Source organism: Euprymna scolopes, chromosome 8, assembly GCF_053919585.1.
Source record: "Euprymna scolopes isolate OS-2025 chromosome 8, ASM5391958v1, whole genome shotgun sequence".
NCBI lineage: Eukaryota > Metazoa > Mollusca > Cephalopoda > Sepiida > Sepiolidae > Euprymna > Euprymna scolopes.
This window is the reverse complement of record NC_136489.1, coordinates 87,374,739-87,396,534: the sequence shown is the minus strand read 5'-3', so window position 1 is coordinate 87,396,534 and position 21,796 is coordinate 87,374,739. Positions and strand designations below refer to the sequence as shown.

The following is a 21,796-nucleotide window of genomic DNA, read 5'->3' as shown; positions in this document are numbered from 1 at the left end:
CTGATCATGTCCCACCATCTACCTAACACTTAACCTTTATGCTAAAATGGCTTCCAGGCCTTGATAAGCATCAATACTCCCCTTGCTTCATGTAAAAAGAAAAAAAGTTTTTCCTTTTGTGCAACTGTGTTCAGTTTTATCTCGTTTGCTTTCTCATCTTTCACTTGCACCAGCCAATTTGGTACATGTTCATAGGCAATGATTGTTTGCCAATTTCAAAAGCTTTGTTTACAGACGTGCACCAGTCTCTATTATAATAAGATTAGCAGGTCCACACAGCATTGACGAGAGTGTAATATATTTCTATTAAAACTAGTATCTCTTTACCTTTTTACTATCCATCTCTCTATCCCCTCCCCCATCTATTTTCCCCTTCCTCTCCTCTGTCCAGCCTATTTCTCTGGACATGCATGCCAACAACTCTCTTTGATATAGATTTCTAAAGTCCGCACAAGGGAACTAACTCATTAAAAAAAAAAAATCAGTTCTTTTCATCAAATTAAATTAGCTGAAAAAGACAACCCATCGTGACAAAATCTGTGCTGGTTTACGGTCAAAGATTGGAGTGCTTATAGAATGACACTTATTTAAAAAAAAAAAAAAATACAGAATGGAACAAAGATGTCATATTGGAAAAAATCGCGTAAATGGATAAAGTAATTTTTTTTTTTTTTTTTTAAAGAAAATCCAGACTTGCTATTTTAGTACTAAATATCTTGATTATGAAGCTGATTTTGATCCAGATCATTTGAATTGAGCTATCTCCTCCTTATGTTTACACCATGGCCGATCAAATCACTGCACCTTGCTTAGTTCTAAAATTTAATTTTCTTCGTTAAAAAAAAAAACAAAATCAAACTACTTGATTAATTTACATAATTTGTGAAATATGACATTTTCATTTCATGACGAATATATACATTTTAATGATTTTTTTGTATTCTTTTTTTAAGTGTAATTCTAATTATACACCATTTGTTTACTTTTTAAATTTTGGATATTATTTATCCAGGGCCACACTGAGTAAGAATAGGACAACTTTTTGGTTGTTTGCTTTGTAGTTTTTAACTTTTAGCTGGACATACATACATACATACATACATACAGCAGATAACAGACTGCTACGGAAATAAATTTGCTGGATTTTGAGTTTTTAAAAATATCTTTTCTTTTTCAGGATTTAAAAGATCCTCGTCGACGAGATGATTTAGCTGCTGCTCGCGCAGTTCTTAAAAAGAACAGTATGATGTTACTCACTACTTCCAAAGTAAGTGTGGTCTTTTATGACAATAATTATGATCTCTTTATTAATTAAATTGTATTAATGCCTCTTGTGTGCGTGTTTCTTGTTTCTGTGTGATTTACATTTCTTATACTATTAAATCAATTTACTGAAATCAAAAAGGCATAAAAGAGTAGTGATTTAAAAAAAAAAGTAAAATCTACCACAATGCATTCCATTTTTTTCGTAACCAAGTCTGCCATTTTAATCAACGTTTTAATAATTGAAAAAAAAAATGATTTACTTGGTAGCTCTTTGAAATTTAGAAAGAAATTGGAAGCATTTAAGCTGTCGAATAGAAAATCATTTCTGACTTGAAAATTCTTAGCAAATCCTTGTGTATTAAAAGATTGACGTTATAGTTTGACTTATAACATTTGCTTTTCTATAATGAATGAATACACAAAATTTTTGCATATAAATGTCAATAGGACTCACTCACGCACAGGAAATGGAGTCTTCCGATCTGTATAAATAGATCGAGAGGTACTGACTCTGATAGTGGTGTGTGCACTTTGTAGTATGCCATCTAGGAGTTTAGTACTACAACTATTGCTTTTTGTCTATTCTGTTTTGTTCTCAATACAAATACCTTTTTTGAGCCCATATCTGTGTCTTCCTTTAGTGAACCTTCTATGCAACAGCAATAAGAAAGTTTTTTATTATGTACTCTTGATAAAGCTTGTATCTGGGTGAAATAATGAATCAAATCATGACTGTTACTCCCATTTTGACTAATTTTAGTCTATCCATCTTTCAGATTATCTAAATACAATTCTCATTCATACGCGCACGCATATATAGTTATCCGCAAACTGTTTTGCTGTATCACAACTATTCAGTGTTGTTAGACCTGCACCCATCGCAATCCTGGTATTGAATCAACAGCTTGATTGTCAGTAATAACTATGCCATGGAGACAATTACACAACATACTGAAACGTCATATGGAATAAATATCGTGCATAACAAGATTTTTATGATCTTTATGCAATGCTTATGATTTTCTACATATCTATGCGCAGAATTCACTTTTCAACTTTTCATTATGAATTTTGGAACACAGCTGTTAGGTGTAAGGAGTTGAAATGTTGGCTAGATTTAGTTTTATGTAAAAGGGCAAAAACAGAGTGGAAATCTGTTGTGAAAATTCAGATATCTCTGATTTTTGTCAAGTTAATACATATTAGACCTCAATTAAAAAAAATATATATGTATATATATTCCCCAAATTTCAGTTACTTTGAAATATTTTCAAAAGTTTTCAGAAGGCAAAATATAGGTACAATCTGCAATTTCAAATATTTTAGATTTGTATTAAATTTGGTTCAGTCATTAACCACAAATTAAAGAAAAATTCCTTAAATTTCAATTTCTAAAGACCATTTCAGTTTATACCTTAAAATTTACACATTTTCTAGAATCAAAATCATGGAATAAATTTATATCCAAATTAGAAGATTCTGGTATAAGGTTTAGTATTGATATTTTTATCTTAATCTTCATAAAATGATAAAAAAGGTGGTGCAAAATAGTTCTGTTCATGCAATTACTTTTACCCACTTGGAATGAGTAGTCTTTGTGTATGTGTGTATATATATATATATATATTAAAATTGCACCATATTTAAAAAAAATTCTAACGGCCATGTGTTTAAAAAAAATCATGATACCTATGTTACCATTTTTTAAATAGTATTATTAAATTCAAATTTCACAATATTTTTTTTTATTAAATTGTTGGGTGGAATTGTAGAATAGTTACAAAACTCCCTCCCCATGTTAAGAATAGCTTTCAAAATGTTATTTCAGCACAGTAACATTAGTGCATAAGTACCAAAATCACTCATTTTCTGTCATGCACGCATTGCATATTTTGAATTCTAATGGCTGTTTCATTAAAAAAAAAAACAAACAAAAAAAACATCCATTTCACATCACAAACACCAAATATTTTCAAAAATTGTAACTTGTATTTTATTTCTTCAAATAAATCATCACAATGGAAGCTTAAGAAAGACAAAATGATGATATATAATTATGATTTTTTTCTTTTTTTCCCCATATTTATTTATAAACAATTATTGAAGAGGCTTGTCTCATTGTTATAAAGCTCTATCTAAAATGATATTGAGTCATTTCTGCATGAGATCTGCAATTTGGATTTGTTTCAATTCTAAAATTTTTCATGTTATTAATATATAAGAGTCTTGGTGTCTACATTCTGTTTACATGTTTTTATATTTTTATAAGGCTTATGTCCGTCATCCTGAGCTGTCTGCAGCCCGTGAAAATCGTGATTACGCCTGCAAACAGATGTGTGCTGCTGTTAACATGATATCAGATGTAGCCCAAGCGGCTGGTATTTCAGATGTCCACCCTTATGAGCGTCAGGGAGAGTTAGCAGCAGCGCTTAATGAACTTGATGTAAGTCCAATTTCAGTTTGTATATTTTTAAGTTTTCTTTTCAATAAGAGTTAATACAAAAAAAAAAAACATTCTTCTGCATCTTTGTTTTGATTCACCCAAATTATTCAAACTATAAATAATTTATTTTTAATGTTATAAAATAGTCGATTTCTATTTACTGTTATAAAATAGTTGATTTCTATTTACTGTTATAAAATAGTTGATTTCTATTTACTGTTATAAAATAGTTGATTTCTATTTACTGTTATAAAATAGTTGATTTCTATTTACTGCTGGTGCTACCAGATCAGGCTTCCCTGTGGCTTCCTGAGACGAAATGCACCTACATTGACGTTTTTTTTTTTTTTTTTTTTTTTCTGATCTTTTTTGTAAAACTTAATTATGTTCTGCAAAACCAAAAACAAAAACAACAGCCTATCCCCCCCCCCTTTTATTTTATTTTTTCCTACCTTACTCCCGGTCCTGGATATGACCTTAAACTACATCCGATGGTGAGGTCCAGCTTACGGGCTTGGGGAGTGTGGAGCCACCTCTTAATTGCCATTGCTCCCAGGTCCACCCTGACCCGGAGTGGTAGTACCTGTTAGGGTCCCAACTATGGGTTAAATAGAAACAGATTTTAAAAAGGAAAAGAAACAACAAAAAAAGAAAGAAAAAGAAAACAAATATATTCTATTAAATTATCTATTTATTTATTTATTTTTTTGCCCTGTCGGTAGGGCATGAGAACAAACCGACTGTCCCCCTGCAGAGGGTAAAAATCCCTCAATGGGGCAACCAGTTAGCCGTGGGTTGCTACCCGTAAAGTCTTAGGACGTGATCCTGGTGATTGAGCGAACCTAAACCAGGATACATAGAAGTTTAGGCACCGCAACACATTACTTTGGCCCTTACTTCGATTAGACGGGCGGTCGGAGAGGCCCGATCCGACCAATCGGCCAGTCACGCCAAGCCCCACCATATATTGCCCATTCCAAAAACCCACTACTAATACAACACATCCCCCCTCTCCCACAAATAACCCTACTCCCTAATATATGATGGAAAGCGGTGGCTGAGGGTCAATCGATTAGGTGTGAATATCGATGACGAGGCTGTAAACCCCTCAGGATTGCTACAGATCCCATAGCAATATCAAGAGAGAACAGATAATCATTATGATACCACCAAAGTCGGTTATATCATCATTGTATCCCTGTAGAGGCTGGGCGAATGGGTTTCCTCCCAGGCTCTTCCCAAATAGGACTCCGAGGTGGGTGGGGAACAAAGATGACGAAAAAAGAAAACAAAATATATGGCTTATTCCTCCCAAAAACCACCCAACCACCCAAAGAGAACCCACTTTGATGTCTCTGACATCAGTAGCTCTGACGAAGAGACGATAAAACCAAGGAATTCAACATTCGTAGTAATAGAATCAATGGAGGAAACTCCTTTGAGCAAACTATCACCTTTTAAAATTGAAAAAAATCTTAAAACTCTAAAACCAAAGTCTATTAAAAAACAATTTAACGGCAGCCTACTAATAGAAACCCATAACGAAGAACAAACTAAAGAAATATTGAAACTAAAATTATTTGAAAACATCAAAGTCAAATGCTACAGACATCCAACCCTAAATACCTGCAAAGGAGTAGTGAAAAGCCACGAACTTGCACTTTGTCCCTTGGAGGAAATCCGGACAAACTTACAGAAACAGAATGTGTTAGATGTTCGCAGAGTTCAAATTAAAAAAAACGGTGAGAAAATCGATACCAATACATATATACTAACTTTCGATTCCCTCACCATACCCAAAGAAGTGAAAGTCGGATATATGAAAATAAATGTAGAAAATTATATTCCAAACCCCCTCCAATGCTTCAAGTGCCAGAAGTTTGGACACCATCAAGATTGGTGCACACGATTACCAGTGTGTGGAAGATGTGGAGAAAGTGGCCCACACATTGACTGCAGAAAAGATTTCAAGTGTGCCAACTGCCTGGGAAACCATGGCGCTGGCTCTAGATATTGCGAAATATGGAAAAGAGAAAAAGAAGTGACCAAACTAAAATATATAAAGAATATATCCTACCCAGAGGCCAGGAAAATCATCGAAACTAAAACATATGCAGATGCAACAAAAAAAACTAATCCAATCAACAATCAAAATGGTCATATACATGTAACGGATACAACTGACAAGAAAATTGATGTCCTAAGCAAACTAATAAAGGAAATGAAAGAACTATTAGAAGAAATGAGGAAAATGAATAGTGCAATGTCTGCAACCAATCCAAGGATAATATTAAGTAAAGACACTACTGAACCACAAAAAGAAACAAAACCACAAACCATTTCTACAAAAACAACCGAACAACCATCAAACACATCACAAGCCAGAAAAGAATCAAAAATCCCCCCAGACAAAAAAACAAAACAAACAAAAACAGAAAAAGAAAGATCCCGATCTATATCTCGAACAGGGACTCCGACAGAAAATAGATTTGAGGGATTGGAGACGATGGAAGTTGAACACAATTCCAAATGATGAACAAAATATTACAATGGAATATCAGAGGGATAAAAGCAAACCAAAATGAACTCACATTATTAATAACAAATATGAGCCCAGCACTTGTCTGTCTACAGGAGACCTTTCTGAAAGAAAATAATACCATCAACATAAAACACTACACATCTTACAACTACATAAATAAAGATACGGACAGAGCTTCTGGAGGCACATCAATACTTGTGAAGAATGAAGTCCCTCAAAGACAAATAAATATAAACACAAACTTGCAAGCAATTGCAGTTTCAGTGACTCTACATAGAACTATAACACTTTGCTCAATATACATCCCTCCAAAAGATACAATCAACGAAACTGAGATAACTCAATTAATAAAACAACTCCCTAAACCCTTTTTTCTACTAGGAGATCTCAAGTCACAATGTAATATGGGGAAGTAAAGAAACAAATAAAAAAGGAAAAGAAATAGAAAACATAATAAATAAAAATAATCTATGCCTCCTTAATAATCAAAACTACACCTATATGTACCCAGCAACAGGTACTTTCACCGCCATTGACCTTACCTTATGTGATCCTTCCATATATATGGACTATGACTGGAAAGTATACAATGACACCTGTGGGAGTGATCATTTCCCAATCATCCTGGAAAGTCTAAGTACTAGCACTGAACAAAAAACACCCAAATGGAACCTACATAAAGCGGATTGGGAAGACTTCCAGGAACAGTGCAAAAACCAATTAATTATCGAAAAGAATGATGAAGATGACCATTTGAACTACTTCATTAAAACACTCACAAACATAGCAAATAATACCATACCGAAAACAACCAAAACCAACAATCACAACAAACCTTGGTTCACAAAAGAATGCAGAAAAGCCATCAGAGCTCGACGAGCTGCCTTGAGAAAATTCGAAAAGTATCCAACAAGCGAAAATCTGGATTTCTTCAAAAACAACAGAGCAAAAGCCAGACGAATCATAAAGGAATCCAAAAGAACAACCTGGAGAAATTATATATCCAAAATTAATGTGAATACCAAGGCGAAAACAGTTTGGAACATGATGAGGAAAATAGAAGGAAAGTGTAGTAGTACACCAATATCCCACATCTCTAAAGGCAACAAAATATACACCGATCAAAAAGACATTTCCAATAACCTGGCAGATAATTTATCAAAAATTTCATCATGTGACAGACAAACAGAGAAATTCAAAAAGATTAGAGAAAAGGAAGAGAAAAAGAAAATTCTATTTAAATCACAAAATACTGAAAAATACAACCAACCTCTTACCTTGCCTGAATTAAAAGAATCGCTAACCAAATCCCATGACACAGCTACAGGGCCCGATGAAATTCCATATGAAATCCTCAAAAAACTTCCAGAAGCCTCAATGAAATACCTACTTGAAATTTTCAATATTATATGGTCCAGTGGAAACGTACCCGAGACCTGGAAAGAGGCCACAATAATACCAATCCCCAAATCTGAAAACTCAAACATCCAATCCCAATCAAGTAACGTCTCAGATCCATTGAATTTCAGGCCAATAGCTCTAACAAGCTGCATTTGTAAGACCATGGAAAGGATTATAAACAAAAGACTAATCTGGTTCCTGGAAACAGAGAATCTTATTACAGAATTTCAAACAGGATTCAGGAAAAACCGAAGTTCAATAGACCACATAGTCAGACTTGAAACCTTCATCAAAGAAGCCTTTGTAAGGAAAGAACATTTAACAGCAGTGTTTTTTGACATGGAAAAAGCCTACGATACTGTGTGGAAGTACGGTGTTACAAGGGATCTGAAGGCGCTTGGACTAAAAGGCAGAATGCCAATTTTTATTGAAAATTTTTTAAAAAATAGACGGTTCAGAATAAAGGTTGGCACAGCTCTCTCGGACTTGAAAGAACAAGAGAATGGAGTACCTCAAGGGAGTATACTGTCAGTGACCCTGTTCAGTATCCGAATTAACAACATTGTAAAAAACCTTAACCCTGGGGTAGATTGCTCCCTATATGTGGATGACTTCCTAATATGCTGTAGATCTAGATATATATCTATAATAGAAAGGAAGCTTCAATTGTGCTTAAACAAAGTAATGAGATGGACGGAAGAGAATGGATTTAGATTCTCCAAAAGAAAAACGAAATGCATGCATTTCTGCAAACTAAAGAACATGCATAATGATCCTGTCCTAACCATGGAAGGAATGCCCATACCAGTTACTGACCAGTACAAATTCTTAGGGATTTTATTTGACAAAAAGTTAACATTCATCCCACACATAAACTATCTGAAAAAAAAATGTAACAAAGCTGTAAATCTTTTGAGAGTGGTAGCACATACCGATTGGGGTGCAGACAGGGAAACACTCCTTAAACTTTACAGAGCACTAGTCCGCTCAAAGCTAGACTATGGTTGTTTCATATATGGATCAACCCGAACATCATATATAAAAAGCCTAGACCCTATTCACCATACTGGCCTAAGATTGGCCCTAGGAGCATACAGAACTTCCCCCGTGAACAGTCTATACACGGAAGCACACGAACCCCCACTAGATCTGAGGCGAGAAAAGTTAGCCCTTCAATATTTACTGAAACTGAAGTCTTGCCCAAACAACCCTGCATACCAATGTACCTTCTATCCTAAATATGAAGAACTCTTTAACATGAGAAGAAAAACTATCAAAACGTTCGGGCTCCGAATGAAGGAAAGCATTGAAGAATCGAAAATTCCAATCTCCAGCATTCACAACTTCATACTGCCTAAAACACCCCCATGGACCATGAAACAAGTTGAAATAAAACTCAACCTAAACAAAAAGTCCAAATCTACCACAAACCCTATTGAATACCACGACGAACTTCAACATTTAAAATTACAATATTCAGACTACACCTTTATCTACACAGACGGGTCTAAAAGCAACAATCACACTGGATGTGCAGCAACGTACCATAAAACCACAATGAAGAAAAATCTTCAAAATGAAGCATCTATATTCACTGCAGAGACTATAGCTATCGATCTAGCACTCAACATAATTCCAGAGGAAACCACCAAAAACTTCATCATTCTCACAGATTCTCTATCAGTCCTATTATCTATACAAAATCAAAAACAAGAAAATCCACTAACAACAAAATTAATAGAAAAAATCAATATCCTTTCAACTACTAAAAACATTATTCTTGTCTGGATCCCCAGCCATGTGGGGATCAAAGGCAATGACAGGGCAGATACAGCTGCAAAAAGATCTTCTCACCAACTGACAATTTTAAGATTCCACATACTGATCTTAGACCCCAGATAAAAGCATACATACAGGAAAAATGGCAACTGCGGTGGAGTCAGCAAGAGGGCAACAAATTATACTCAATCAAACCTGAACTTAAGGAACGATGTCCGGACATCAAGAGATCACGCCGAGAAGATGTGATACTGACTCGGCTGCACATAGGGCACACCAACTTTACTCATTCTTATATACTAAATGGAGAATCGGCGCCAGAGTGCATCCCATGCCAGGAGACACTCACAGTAAAACATATCCTAGTTGGGTGTGATGACCTTGCCCCAACTAGAAAATTATATTATACAAAAAGCAATATGGAAGACCTTTTTTGAAAAGGTCAACTCAGCAAATATTCTAGCATACCTAAGGAAAGTAAATTTATATAAGAAAATTTAAGGAAATTTAAAGTCATCCAAATATACACATCCATGTATAAATACAACATTTAATTTCTTAGTTCAATTTTATAAAAAAAGGGAGGAAAGGCTGAAAAAGTCATTCCCCCCCTCCCAATAAAAAAAGTTAAAAAAAAAAAAAAAAAAAAGACTCCGGCATTAAATGACCACATAGGTTGATATGCCGTAAAACCAATCAATCAATCAATCAATCTATTTACTGTTATAAAATAGTTGATCTCGATTTACTGTTATAAAATAGTTGATCTCGATTTACTGTTATAAAATAGTTGATCTCGATTTACTGTTATAAAATAGTTGATCTCGATTTACTGTTATAAAATAGTTGATCTCGATTTACTGTTATAAAATAGTTGATCTCGATTTACTGTTATAAAATAGTTTATTTTTATTTACTCTTATAAAATAGTTGATCGCGATTTGCCTATGCATAGCTATCGTTCATTGCTGGCAAAAAGTGCGTCAAGAATGGTAGTGACATTGTAGAAAAATAAAATCTGGAGTAGAAAGTGCTGCTCGTTTTAATTGTACCACTCTGGTCTTTGTAGCTCTTCAACTTTAAAAAATAGAAGGCTTTACTTTTAGAATAACCCTTGTATTAAAAAATTTAGTTTTGTATTTCAGTGGATCATTGATTTATTTTATTTTGAGCAATATAGACAACTTTGTAGAAAGTTTTACATTTGACCGATTCTTGGTATACATTGATTTGGTTGTTCAATCTGTGTGTAGATTCTTTAGTCAAGCATACCTACTTGATTTGATTTTCCATCCTCTACATAATATGTTAGTACTTATATCATTTAAAAAATGATGAATTAAGTTAAAGGCATCTTTGAATATATATATATATGAGGCCTATTCACAAAATCATTCTAGGTACAGGAGCAGAAACATTTTGATGAATTAAACCAAAATAGTAAGAAAAATTCAGCTTTAAATAAAACTAAAATTTATGATATTCAGTTCAGCATCCAAATATCTTATCTAAAATTCAAATACGAAATTTTAAAAATCTTTTTCTTTTTAATATAGCAAAAAATAATAATGGATCCTTTGTCCTATAATGAACTTCGCACCCGTCCATCTTTGGAGGAGCGCCTGGAGAGTATAGTAAGTGGGGCGGCCCTTTTGGCCGACTCTTCTTGCACCCGTAACGACCGTCGAGAAAAGATCATCCAGGAATGTAACGCTGTTCGCCAGGCACTACAGGACTTGCTCACTGAATACATGGAAAACGTAAGTATGCTGTCCCATTTTTGGGGCTTGTTCAAAGAAATGTTTTTATTTTTTTTATAGGAATTAAAATGGCATAGATACTTAATTTGTATTTTTATAACATTAGATGTATATAAAGAAAAGTGATTAAACTAATAAAAGCAAAAATTATAGTTATTAATCCTAATTTATAATCCTTAGGTTTAATTATTTTCTTTTGAGAGATTTCCTGTAGACCTTCAAAATAAGATTTCTGAATATGAAACATATTTTTAGTATGTCTTCTTGCACTAGAAATTTATTGGCTGGATTTTAAAAACTAAATTTATGACCAAATCCAATTATTGGGTGAAATTATCAATTCATGACACTAGGGTAAAATAAACTGGGTTAATTCATTAGACATTTTTTAAGTTTTTTTAAAAAAAATATTTAAGAAAATCTGATCTTTATATTATTCTCTGAGATTTTAAAATATTTTCATGTATACATATATTTTATATTACTCGACGGGTTTTCAGCTGGATCTGGTCAAAAACAATGCGATCAAATAAATTAAAGTATTATGTAATGTAGTAACTGTTTTCTAGTGAAGGTTATAGCCTACGAATGATACAATAGCCACAAAACATTAACAACACAAACGCTTTATAAACAGGAAAGACCAGATGAAGCGATCAAAACCAAAATAATATCCTGTCCGGTGGCCAAAACTGCCAGGGGGTGGTGGTAATACCATTTAAACCACCAAATGTGTGATAGCACCATTGGTTGGTGGTTGATGAGGACAGAATATATGTGCAGTCACACATTGAAAAAAAAATATGTAAGTTTTTACTGTATGACTATGAATCATAACTGATGATGCAATGTCAAAACGATGCGATCCTGGCTGCATCAAATGGTGATACTTGTCAGTCTAAATGTAAAGGTGTTCATGAGAAATCATAATGTCACCTGCCGTCTGTAATTCGACAAGCTCCAAAGTGTGTTTGATATCTATGTCCATGGTCCAAAGCTGCACGGTTAAGATATGTATGCGATAACCTGATCATAGCACATGGCACACACAAAAAAATTGCAGCAGCAAGTCATTCACAAAATATCCACCTGAACATGAGACCTGAAAACGAAAAATAAAATTAATAAAAAATATGTGTTTGTCTGGAGACAGGAAAGAAGGAAATAAACACAATTTTTTAAAACAGGAAATAATTTAATTTGTGCTTCTTTAGTTTTGATATTTTGTTATAAAACTTTGTCAAGAATAACATTTATTGAACAGAGATAGATAATATATAAAAAAAAATTAGATGTTAAAATAAAACACAAAAAAAAAAAAGGTTGGGTGAAGTAGTATCTTAGGGGAAGGAGGAGGTTGAAATTGGTAGTAGGTATTTACAAACATTTTAATTTTTAAGAAAGACAAAATGAGATAAGTTTTTTTTTGTTCTTTAAGAGATGCTTATTTAACTTTAAAGAAAAAAAAAATCATTTTGGCTTTCTTAAAAATTTGTTATTCATTCATAACAATATTAAAAAAAAAAATTCATTGGCAGTTGCCAAACTTTATTTTTGAAATGGTCAATATCTTTAACATTAACATATTTACTAAAGAAAAAAAAGTGGCTGAAAATCAAGGGAATGGGATGTCTATAACGTTTTTCCTTTAGGAAAGATAATAAAACTTAACAGTATAACTTGTAAAACTTTCTTTACAGTTATGTAAGTTCTACTAAAATGATATTGTTATAAATCAAATTATCAGAATCGGACATTTTGAAAAAAAAAAATCAATGCATGCAGAAAAAAGTTATTCAATCGTTATGTAAATGAGATACTAAAATAAGTATCAGGACCCTGATTAAGTATCATAAGTATTGGCAGGAGTTATTTCCCTTGTTTGTATCTTTTTAAACTTATTTAGAAATCAGATTCATTTGCTGTGTTTTCGGATGGATTGGAAATACAAATATTACTTAAGGTTAATGTGGTTTTAAGTGATATAAAACTTTGAGGTTAGTTTTGCAGGTCAAGAGAAATGATTTAAATCATGAATAAATAATAATAAAACACTTCTGCAAATTCGTTAAAGCTAAACTTCAATAACTGTTTTAATATTCATACTTAATTGAAATACATTAAATTATTTCTTTTTCAGGTAATATTTTAATCTTTTATTAATGAAATTCAGTGAAGACTATTTTATTTTTCTAATATAAGTTTACAAATCAAATAAATTATTTTTGTCATTATGTTAAAAAATAAGTGTGTGTGTGTGTGTAAATATAAAAGCAAAAAAAAAAACTGTCCACTATTCAAAAGCTATTAATCTAACTATGCTTTTTAAATCTATAACTTACATTTCTTTAATGCAAGTCTACAGTAATTTTAAAACCTAATATTCTCAATTTAAATTACCTTCTAATTTAAGAAAGATTTTGGTAATTAATCTTTTTTTAAATCAATTTATTTGATGTTAATATCAACAAAACTATCGCATATAAATGTAGAAGAATAAGACAAAATTACAAATGAATAACACCAAACATTAGTTTATCATAAACTATAAAAAAAAAGTTATGCTTATGAAATCTACAAATATCTGGATTTGAGTGCTTGCATTCTATGTATACAGTATTTCAAAAGATTGTTGTATTAGTTTAAATAACAGTGAGCAATTTTTATAATATAGGTGTAATAAATGAAAAACTTTTGCATTTATTCATTTTATATATATATATAAAATGAATAAATGCATGAGTTTTCTTGGGGGATGGGCACAAGATAAGCCTATTATGATATTTTTTTCTTTCTGGTTTAGAAAGTGCTAATTAAAATTGATTGCAAATATTTGATTACAGTTTTGTTTTTGCTTTTTCTTCTATTTCAATCTCTAACTCCTTGGTTGAACAAAGGCATAAGAAGGATCAGAGGCTGAATTTGGACCCAAAGTTAATTGTTATTTTATGTGATGCAAATATATAAATTTGAATTCAGTCATGTACAAATCAATCGTTTTGTTGTGAAAACTTGTAATACTCACTTAAAATTACTGGTAACTGCAGACAGCAAATTTACACCATGCATTTATAAAGCAATTCTTTGGCAATTTTTCTTAATTTCTTTTTACCTTTCATCAAATATCTTTTTACAGAGTAAGAAAGCAAACTATTTTAATGATAGGTATAAAAACCTTATCTGCAGAAGATATGAAAAAGTATTGCAGAAATAGAAAATGTTTTATTGTAAGCTGATTAATTTACTTCATTAGAGAAATGACCATGTTTATATATACTATTGACAAGAGTGGTGAATGTAGTTAATTACTTAATTTTAATCAGACTTCGTTTGTTTGCAAGACTAATATAAACTAGCAGGATCTGTGGAAATTCCATGAAATGAGAAATATATTTAATCAAACATTTTTTTCATGAAGCTGATATTTTTCTGGATAGCAAAAAACTTAGGTTTTTGGACAGAAAAAACTGATAACAAGCAACAAATATAAGTTTATTAACATTTCTATGAAAATAGATATACACAAACTGACAACATGGATGTGCCAAGTTCGAATCTACTCAGTTTCTTGGTATCACTTTCACTTATTGATATTTCAACCTCCACGTGGGGCTAAAGAATACTGATTCAAAGCTGTGCTCTACTGACTCTTACAAGTTTATTTACTTGATTGACAAGGTTTAAGTTTTCCACAAAACATGATTGTATTATAATTTTTTAAGGCCCAAATCAATTCTATCAAAGGCATATTTTTTTATTTTTATGGCTCGTCTTGAAATATATATATTTTTCATTTAAATCTCACGACAAAATTTTCATCCTCTAATGGTTTAAAATAATCAAAGGGCAGTAACTCTGCCTTCTACTTAAACAGTTAAAACAATCATGGTAGATCTTGAGAATTAAAACTTTACATTTTATAAGACAAATGATTATTTGGATTCCTTTATGTTCAACCCATTTAAAATTCGTTACATCTAATTGATTAAATTATAAATTTAAATAATGAAATTTATTTTTAAGATTGAGGTTTGTGAGGATACTTTTTCTTTCTTTTCTCCCTACTTTTTAATGATAAACAAAAAAAAAAAAAAAACTGAATTTTTTAATAAAAATTGTAAAACATAACATTTTTTTCAAAGTAACAAATTAATTTTTTAATTAATCATTTTTATTGTTACTGTTGCACAGTGCAACAGTAAAAAAGCATCTGCGATTGAACGTCAGGTTATCTGCCTGGCTACTACTTCCACTCCTCTACCTGGTTCCGCTGTCACTGCTTCTGCTGCCACCAATACCACCACCTCCATCTTCACCCCTGTTCCATCAACCAAAAAAGCAGAAAAGATCAAAAGAAGTCGTCGCATACCACTCATGCAGGTGTCTATTTGCTACCAAACACATGCATGTTTTAAATTGAACAAATAATTAAAATTAAAAAAAAAAAAAAAACCTAAATGTTTGCTTTTCCCTTTTTCACATTTTTATTCTCTGAATTTTTATAACCAATTTATGACTTTTTCTTACCAATCTTTATAACAAGCCCCCACTTTTTTTTTTATTCATGAAATAAAATTGAAATTACAGATACAAATAATAAATGCGATATCTAACTGTTTGTATACAAGTTTCAAGAAATGTTCATATCTTGGAGAAAAATCTTAAAATAAAAATAAATAATTTAGGATCAAGTGTTCAACTTTTGGGTTGAGTTTTAAGGTCCCACTGAATTCATTTTCATTTTTTTCATAGTTTAAAATTTATTAAAAGTTTAAAATCCAATTCCTTATCCCTATTTACTTGCCTCACCATAACTGCAGTGTTAGACACGTAAGTTTTTAGTGGTGCCCCCCCCCAAAAAAAAATGATTAGAAGAACGATAATAAAATTGTCTCAATCTAGAAGGTTTTTCTTTTACTGACCAAGAATAAAAGATGAAGTATCTCAGAACAGATACTACACTTGATTCCAAGCTAGAAGAACTTTCCTGGTCTTTTGAAAGCACCAGGTATATATCAAAACCAAGGAAAATAACTTCTGATTACTTGGTCTGTTTTTAATTTTAAAACCTAAAAAACAAAGAGAAATGATATTGTCTTCACTTAATTTTAATCAAACTCCATTTGTTTGCAAGAATAATATAAACTAGCAAGATCTGCGGAAATTCCACGGAATATGCTCAGCTCAGTGGTTAGATGCCAACGAAGCACCACAACACTTTTCGAAGCTAGAATAGTACCAAAAACTTGCTTACTCATTGCATCCAGAAGTTCCAATCCTGAGAGGCCAGTGTGTTATGCTTTCCTTAATCAGAATCTTCCTTTGTCATCCTTATTTGATGATGACACTTTTCTTTGTATTGTTTATATTGTCACGTTGGTTCTCTTCGGTCACTTTTTATTTGGCTGGCTATCGATCATCTTGCTGTTACGCTAATAATAATAGACCAATGAAACACTTTTCATGCAGAAAAGGACACGAGGAACTGTTCACTGAGTTTCTTAAAGGTTTATTTTTGGAGAGAATTGACTTGCACAAGAGAGATAGTGATCAATGTTCATTTAGTTAATTTAATCTTATTTTGAGTGACATGCGAACAAATCTTGGAGGTTAGATTTTGCATTTGGCAATTATTAAAGTTTCTTGCAGCATTATTGACGGTGTGTCTCATACTTACTTTCAGAGACAACCTGCATTATTAGCAACATCTCCTTTGCATGGCTTCCACAGACAAACTGATTTGAAAACTTGTTTTTTCTCAGCTTGAAAAATATGACATTGCTTTCTGTCATGTCCTGTTGTGTCTCTGCCATTTAATCTGTTGACTTTGACCTCAACTTTACATCACCCATCTCTGGGAACGATTCTGTTTTGCAGATTTGGGTCACTATGACATGCACTCAGTGTGTTATTGTCAAACACTATATTAGCTGACCTAATCCCCATAGACACGGTATTCCTAATATGTAACAAGTGTATTTCTCTAGAGTAGTATCTATCGTAATATGAGGCCTTTTAGCTTGTTATTTCACATCTTTACCAGCATATTTGTCATGTTGAGATACATGTCAAGCTAGCATCAAGAGTTAATGTTAAACAACTGCAGATATACATGGAAGGCAACCTTGCATTATTTTGTTTGTTATAGTCTTGCCACGATATGCTGTAAATAACATCTACAGAGTAGTATGACCTTAATTAAAAATTTTATTTTAAGAATTAACTTTAAAGTTAAACACAAAATAAATATCAATAGTATTTTGTTTAAAAAAAAACATCAATTTTCTAACATTTTTCTTTACAGTAAATAAGGTGTACAAAATTTGGTATGAGATCCCCATCCTAAACGGTTTCTTTTGAAAGTTTAAATAGATTTCTTTTTTTACTTGGGGTCACTACTAATCAAGGTCAGGAGGCCACTCTAAAATAAGTGTTAATAAGTGTGAGGTAGATAGTGAGACAATGCCATGCTAAACAGTAATTGTGGAACTTGGGGGTGGCTAATTATTTAAGATGGCCCAACAAGAACTTGTTTACATTGGACTTGAAAATGTCCATATAGTCAGCTGGGAAGCAGCCCTATGGTATTTTGTTCCACAGATGGCCAGTTCTAGGAAAGAAACTCATAGAATTGTTATGTCATGTAGTTTTAGGCACATATAGAGAATGAGGAGAAATTGTTGACAGTTGTTGTAGCTAGACCAAGTATTTTTTTTACAAATGTTTTACGGAGAGGGGAGGGGGCATAGATCAGGGCTAAGTTAAGCACCTATTATGAAAATAACGATAGTGCAGAGATAAACTCATAATGTCTCTTCTGTAGGGAGGCAAAAAGATCCTCACCCACTAAATTTCAAAGACTGTTTTGTAAGAAAAAGAAAAAACATTTTAACATTTTTTTGTCGTGAGTGACACAAAAAACAATCATGGTTCTTTACTAATAATAATGTGCTAATAACCAACTTCTGGTGCAAGTATGATGCCATCTTGGAAAAGCTTCAATTATGCTAGCATGTTTAATCATTATAAATGCGTTTTTTCAAATTTTATGTATAATAATACTAAATATATTTTAACTCAAAATGGGTAATTATGTCCCAATCTTAAGAAAATAACAAAAACATGAAATCATTATTATTCACTGGAGGCAAATTTTTTTTTATATTTTATCATATTCTGTTTAGAATGACAATCTCCAATTTAACCCAAATTTGATATTTATTTTTAGCCATCCTTTTTCTCTTTATCTAATAACATGTGTTACTGTTTAATTTTGTGCTTTAAAAACTATTTTTCAAAAGTTTTTAAGTACCTTTCTTCTGTTTTCATATTCTTTTTATTAATGAAACTTTGACAGAATGCATTATTTTTTCAAACCATAATTTATAAAAATTAGATTCTTTTTTTTGAAATATTAAAAAATATTACTTTAATAAAAATCTTTCCAAAATTTTGTTTCTAAACTCATTTTTATATATTTGTTCTAAATCATATTTAATGGCCTTGTTTAAACGAAAATAGCCAAACAGTTTGTTTTAAGATAACAGATACGATTGTAGAATATATTTCGAAATGTATAATTCAACTTTATTACCAGTCAATATGCATGAGTTAAAGGGAGGTAATTCATACAGATCGTATTAGTAGTGTTAATATAAATTTTTTTTTGTTAGAATAAGAACAGGTAACCGTTTTAAATTTTTTTTTTTTTTTAGTTTATTTAATTACAGAAGTGTAGCTAGCTAACCAAATTTGTAGAAAAAAAACCCCAATTAAACCAATGTATAGGACATTTCTCTGTAAAGTCAAGAAATTTTTTTTTTATTGAGTGGATTTTTTCTTATTGAAAAATACAGTTACAACAAACTGTTTGAAATAAAACTAAAAATGATCATTTTTCTTGTATGAAACTATCATTTCGAATTCTTATATTTCATATGTACATTTTTTTAAAAAGTTTATCTCTGTTAAGAAATGAATCTTTAAATTTCCATGATGTCAACTAATATTTTAATTATGTTATTTGAATTAATTTCTTAGGAAAAATATTGATACGTTCTGTTATGTACATAACTTACTGTACTATATCAAACAAATAATTTTATATTTTTTAAAGACTTGTTTGCAATGTGGTTTTATTCATCTGCTTTTTTGTCTGTTTTGTTAATCAGAAGAAATGAAATTTGTATAATTTGTTTTGTTTTTGTTTTTTTGTTTATTGCTTTTTTTTTTTTTTATTGCTTTGCATTTTGGCATGATTTATTATCCTGGCAAATTTGTGCTTGATTTTTTTTATTAAAAATATTTCAAGAAATTACTTTAATATTTAAATATTCTTAGTAAGTTCAAATGTTTGAATAGATTTTGAAAGAACAGTTGCTATTGAATTAAAAAATAAATATCCACACAAGTCTTTTATTAGATTTTGAAAGAATATAATCACTATTAAAAAAAAAAGTAGTTTGTATTCTTTTATTAAATATTGAATATTTTCTATTTGATAACATTAAATAACTAAACCAACAATAAGAAAAACTTTCAATTGAAAATGCTTATTTGAGGAAACCACTATTTAAGTGAAATAATGCAGTTAAAAATGTCTGCCAAATGTTAAACTTTATATTTTGTTTGACAAAGAACTAACATTGATTCACTCTTATGAAATTTTTTACTATAAATTAAGTCAATCTAAAGGATAGAATCCATTTGAATCTCTTTTTGCAGTACAAATTAGGGTCTATTGTAAATTTAAATTAGATAAAAGTAAGTGATATTTACGAGTGAGTTTCTACTTTTGGGATAGGAGTATGGTAATACCAAGAGCTTCAGCTTTGTTTTTGGCAATTTGTTTTTTTTTTATTGGATGGTATTTGCTACTTTTTTCTTAATTTTATGCATTTAAAATAATTTCTTTTCCAAACTTATAATACTGAATCTAGTCTGATTATGTGTAATGTTTTTAGAATAATTTTAGAATGAAAATTTAATAGATTTTCATTTTACAGATTTTTGTAATAAAAATAATTTATCTGCTAAACCTTAAAATTAATAAATTGTAAGGTAGTTTTGAATAAAATAGAAATAATGTCGATTATATTTCCTTCATTTTGGACATTTTATTTTGCGTGCCAATAAAGACATATTTCAACACAATGCTATTTTTCTTCATGATATGCATATCAAAAATGAGTTTCTTCAAACATATTCTATTTTCTTTCTGACAATATTAATTTCTTTAATTAGTTTGTTTGTATTGAATTAAAGGATTGGTTTTGAAATGCTTGAAGTTGGAATTTCAAGTTTTCATTTTTACATCACACACCAGAAACATTTTCACTTTTTTACATTAAAGTTGAATAACTTTTTGTTTTTAATATTTTAATAAAATATTGTGTACAGTCTATGTAATAAGCTTTATTAAACTATTGAAAACACATAAAATTTTTTTTTTTTTAGTTTTTCAAGGGAGATAGATTATTCTAGTGCCATCTTTTAAAACTTCTCTTTTGTCTGCATATAACTAAAAGAAGCAACTTGTGTTTTATTATGACCATATGCCAAGTATTTTATTTTTTCTATATAATGTCTGTAATTTTAAGTGATAGCTCTTATGAAACCCACAGAGGGCAAAAAGTATTTAGATTGCTTCTTATGCTTAAACAATGTACATTTTCTAATTTAAAGTTAAGCAACTGTCCCAAATTGAAAGCTACGAAAAAATCATTGTGTGCAACAACTAATTTTAAGAAATTTATACAATGTTTGGCATTTCTGTTTTCCACCATCTTTCCAAACATGCTTTCATTGATATTTTGAATATGTATTTTCTTAAAAAAAAAAAAAATTGATCAATAATTTTTTGAAAATTTCAAGAGATATTTAAAAAATTTTTCTTTTTTTCTTAAATTATTTTGTTTCTTGTTACAATGTCAACTTTTTATATAGAGAAAGATCTATTTTAAGAAAAAAGACGCATACTAATTTTTTTTTTTTTTTTTTTTTTTTTTGTTACAAAATCTTTTAATAAAAACAGACAAATCGTTGTCCTTATTTCTCAAAACTGAAGATTCTATGTTTTGGGTTACATATGCTTTAAGAGTCCTGAATTTTTTGCGTTATATTATCCACTTGTTTATAGTGTGCACAGTTCAGTCAGAAGAAACTGATGTAAACGTAAAGTTATCTTCCATTTTGCTTATTTTTGATCCTTGAAACCTAACAACCAGAATATTTTTTTCGAATGGAAGACATCTTCCTTTTCTGTAGTGAATATCAATTACAAATGGAAGCCATTTCTTTCTTTCTTTTTTTTTTTTTTATCAGCAGCAAATTTCAGCATTTAACAGAATAGTAATGATGATATATTCATTTACTAACTTGAAAATTTTATTTTCAATCAGATAAAAACTTGTGGAAACTTAAATTTTGAAGTTGAAAACGGTCATCTGACTTATTTATAAACGGTGTCTTCATTTTTTAAGTATAACTCAAATGTAAACGGGATAATTCATATTTTACCTTGACTAGTATAATAGTTGTCTACCTTAGAAGTAAAATTTCACTTTTTTTTTTCTGTGTATGTTTATAAATGTACCGACAAATAAA

At 30.9% G+C, this 21,796-nt stretch overlaps 1 protein-coding gene across 3 annotated transcripts in view; it reads left to right on the top strand.

The window, feature by feature from the left end:
• LOC145283625 (catenin alpha-2-like) overlaps positions 1 to 21,796 on the top strand; it is a 214,834-nt gene that overhangs the window by 108,672 nt on the left and 84,366 nt on the right. For all 3 annotated transcript variants that reach the window (XM_080132578.1, XM_080132575.1, XM_080132576.1), the window contains 3 exons: positions 1,178 to 1,267; positions 3,536 to 3,709; positions 10,988 to 11,191. In XM_080132578.1, the coding sequence (XP_079988704.1) occupies positions 1,178 to 1,267; positions 3,536 to 3,709; positions 10,988 to 11,191 (468 nt within the window). The remainder of the gene's footprint in view (positions 1 to 1,177; positions 1,268 to 3,535; positions 3,710 to 10,987; positions 11,192 to 21,796) is intronic.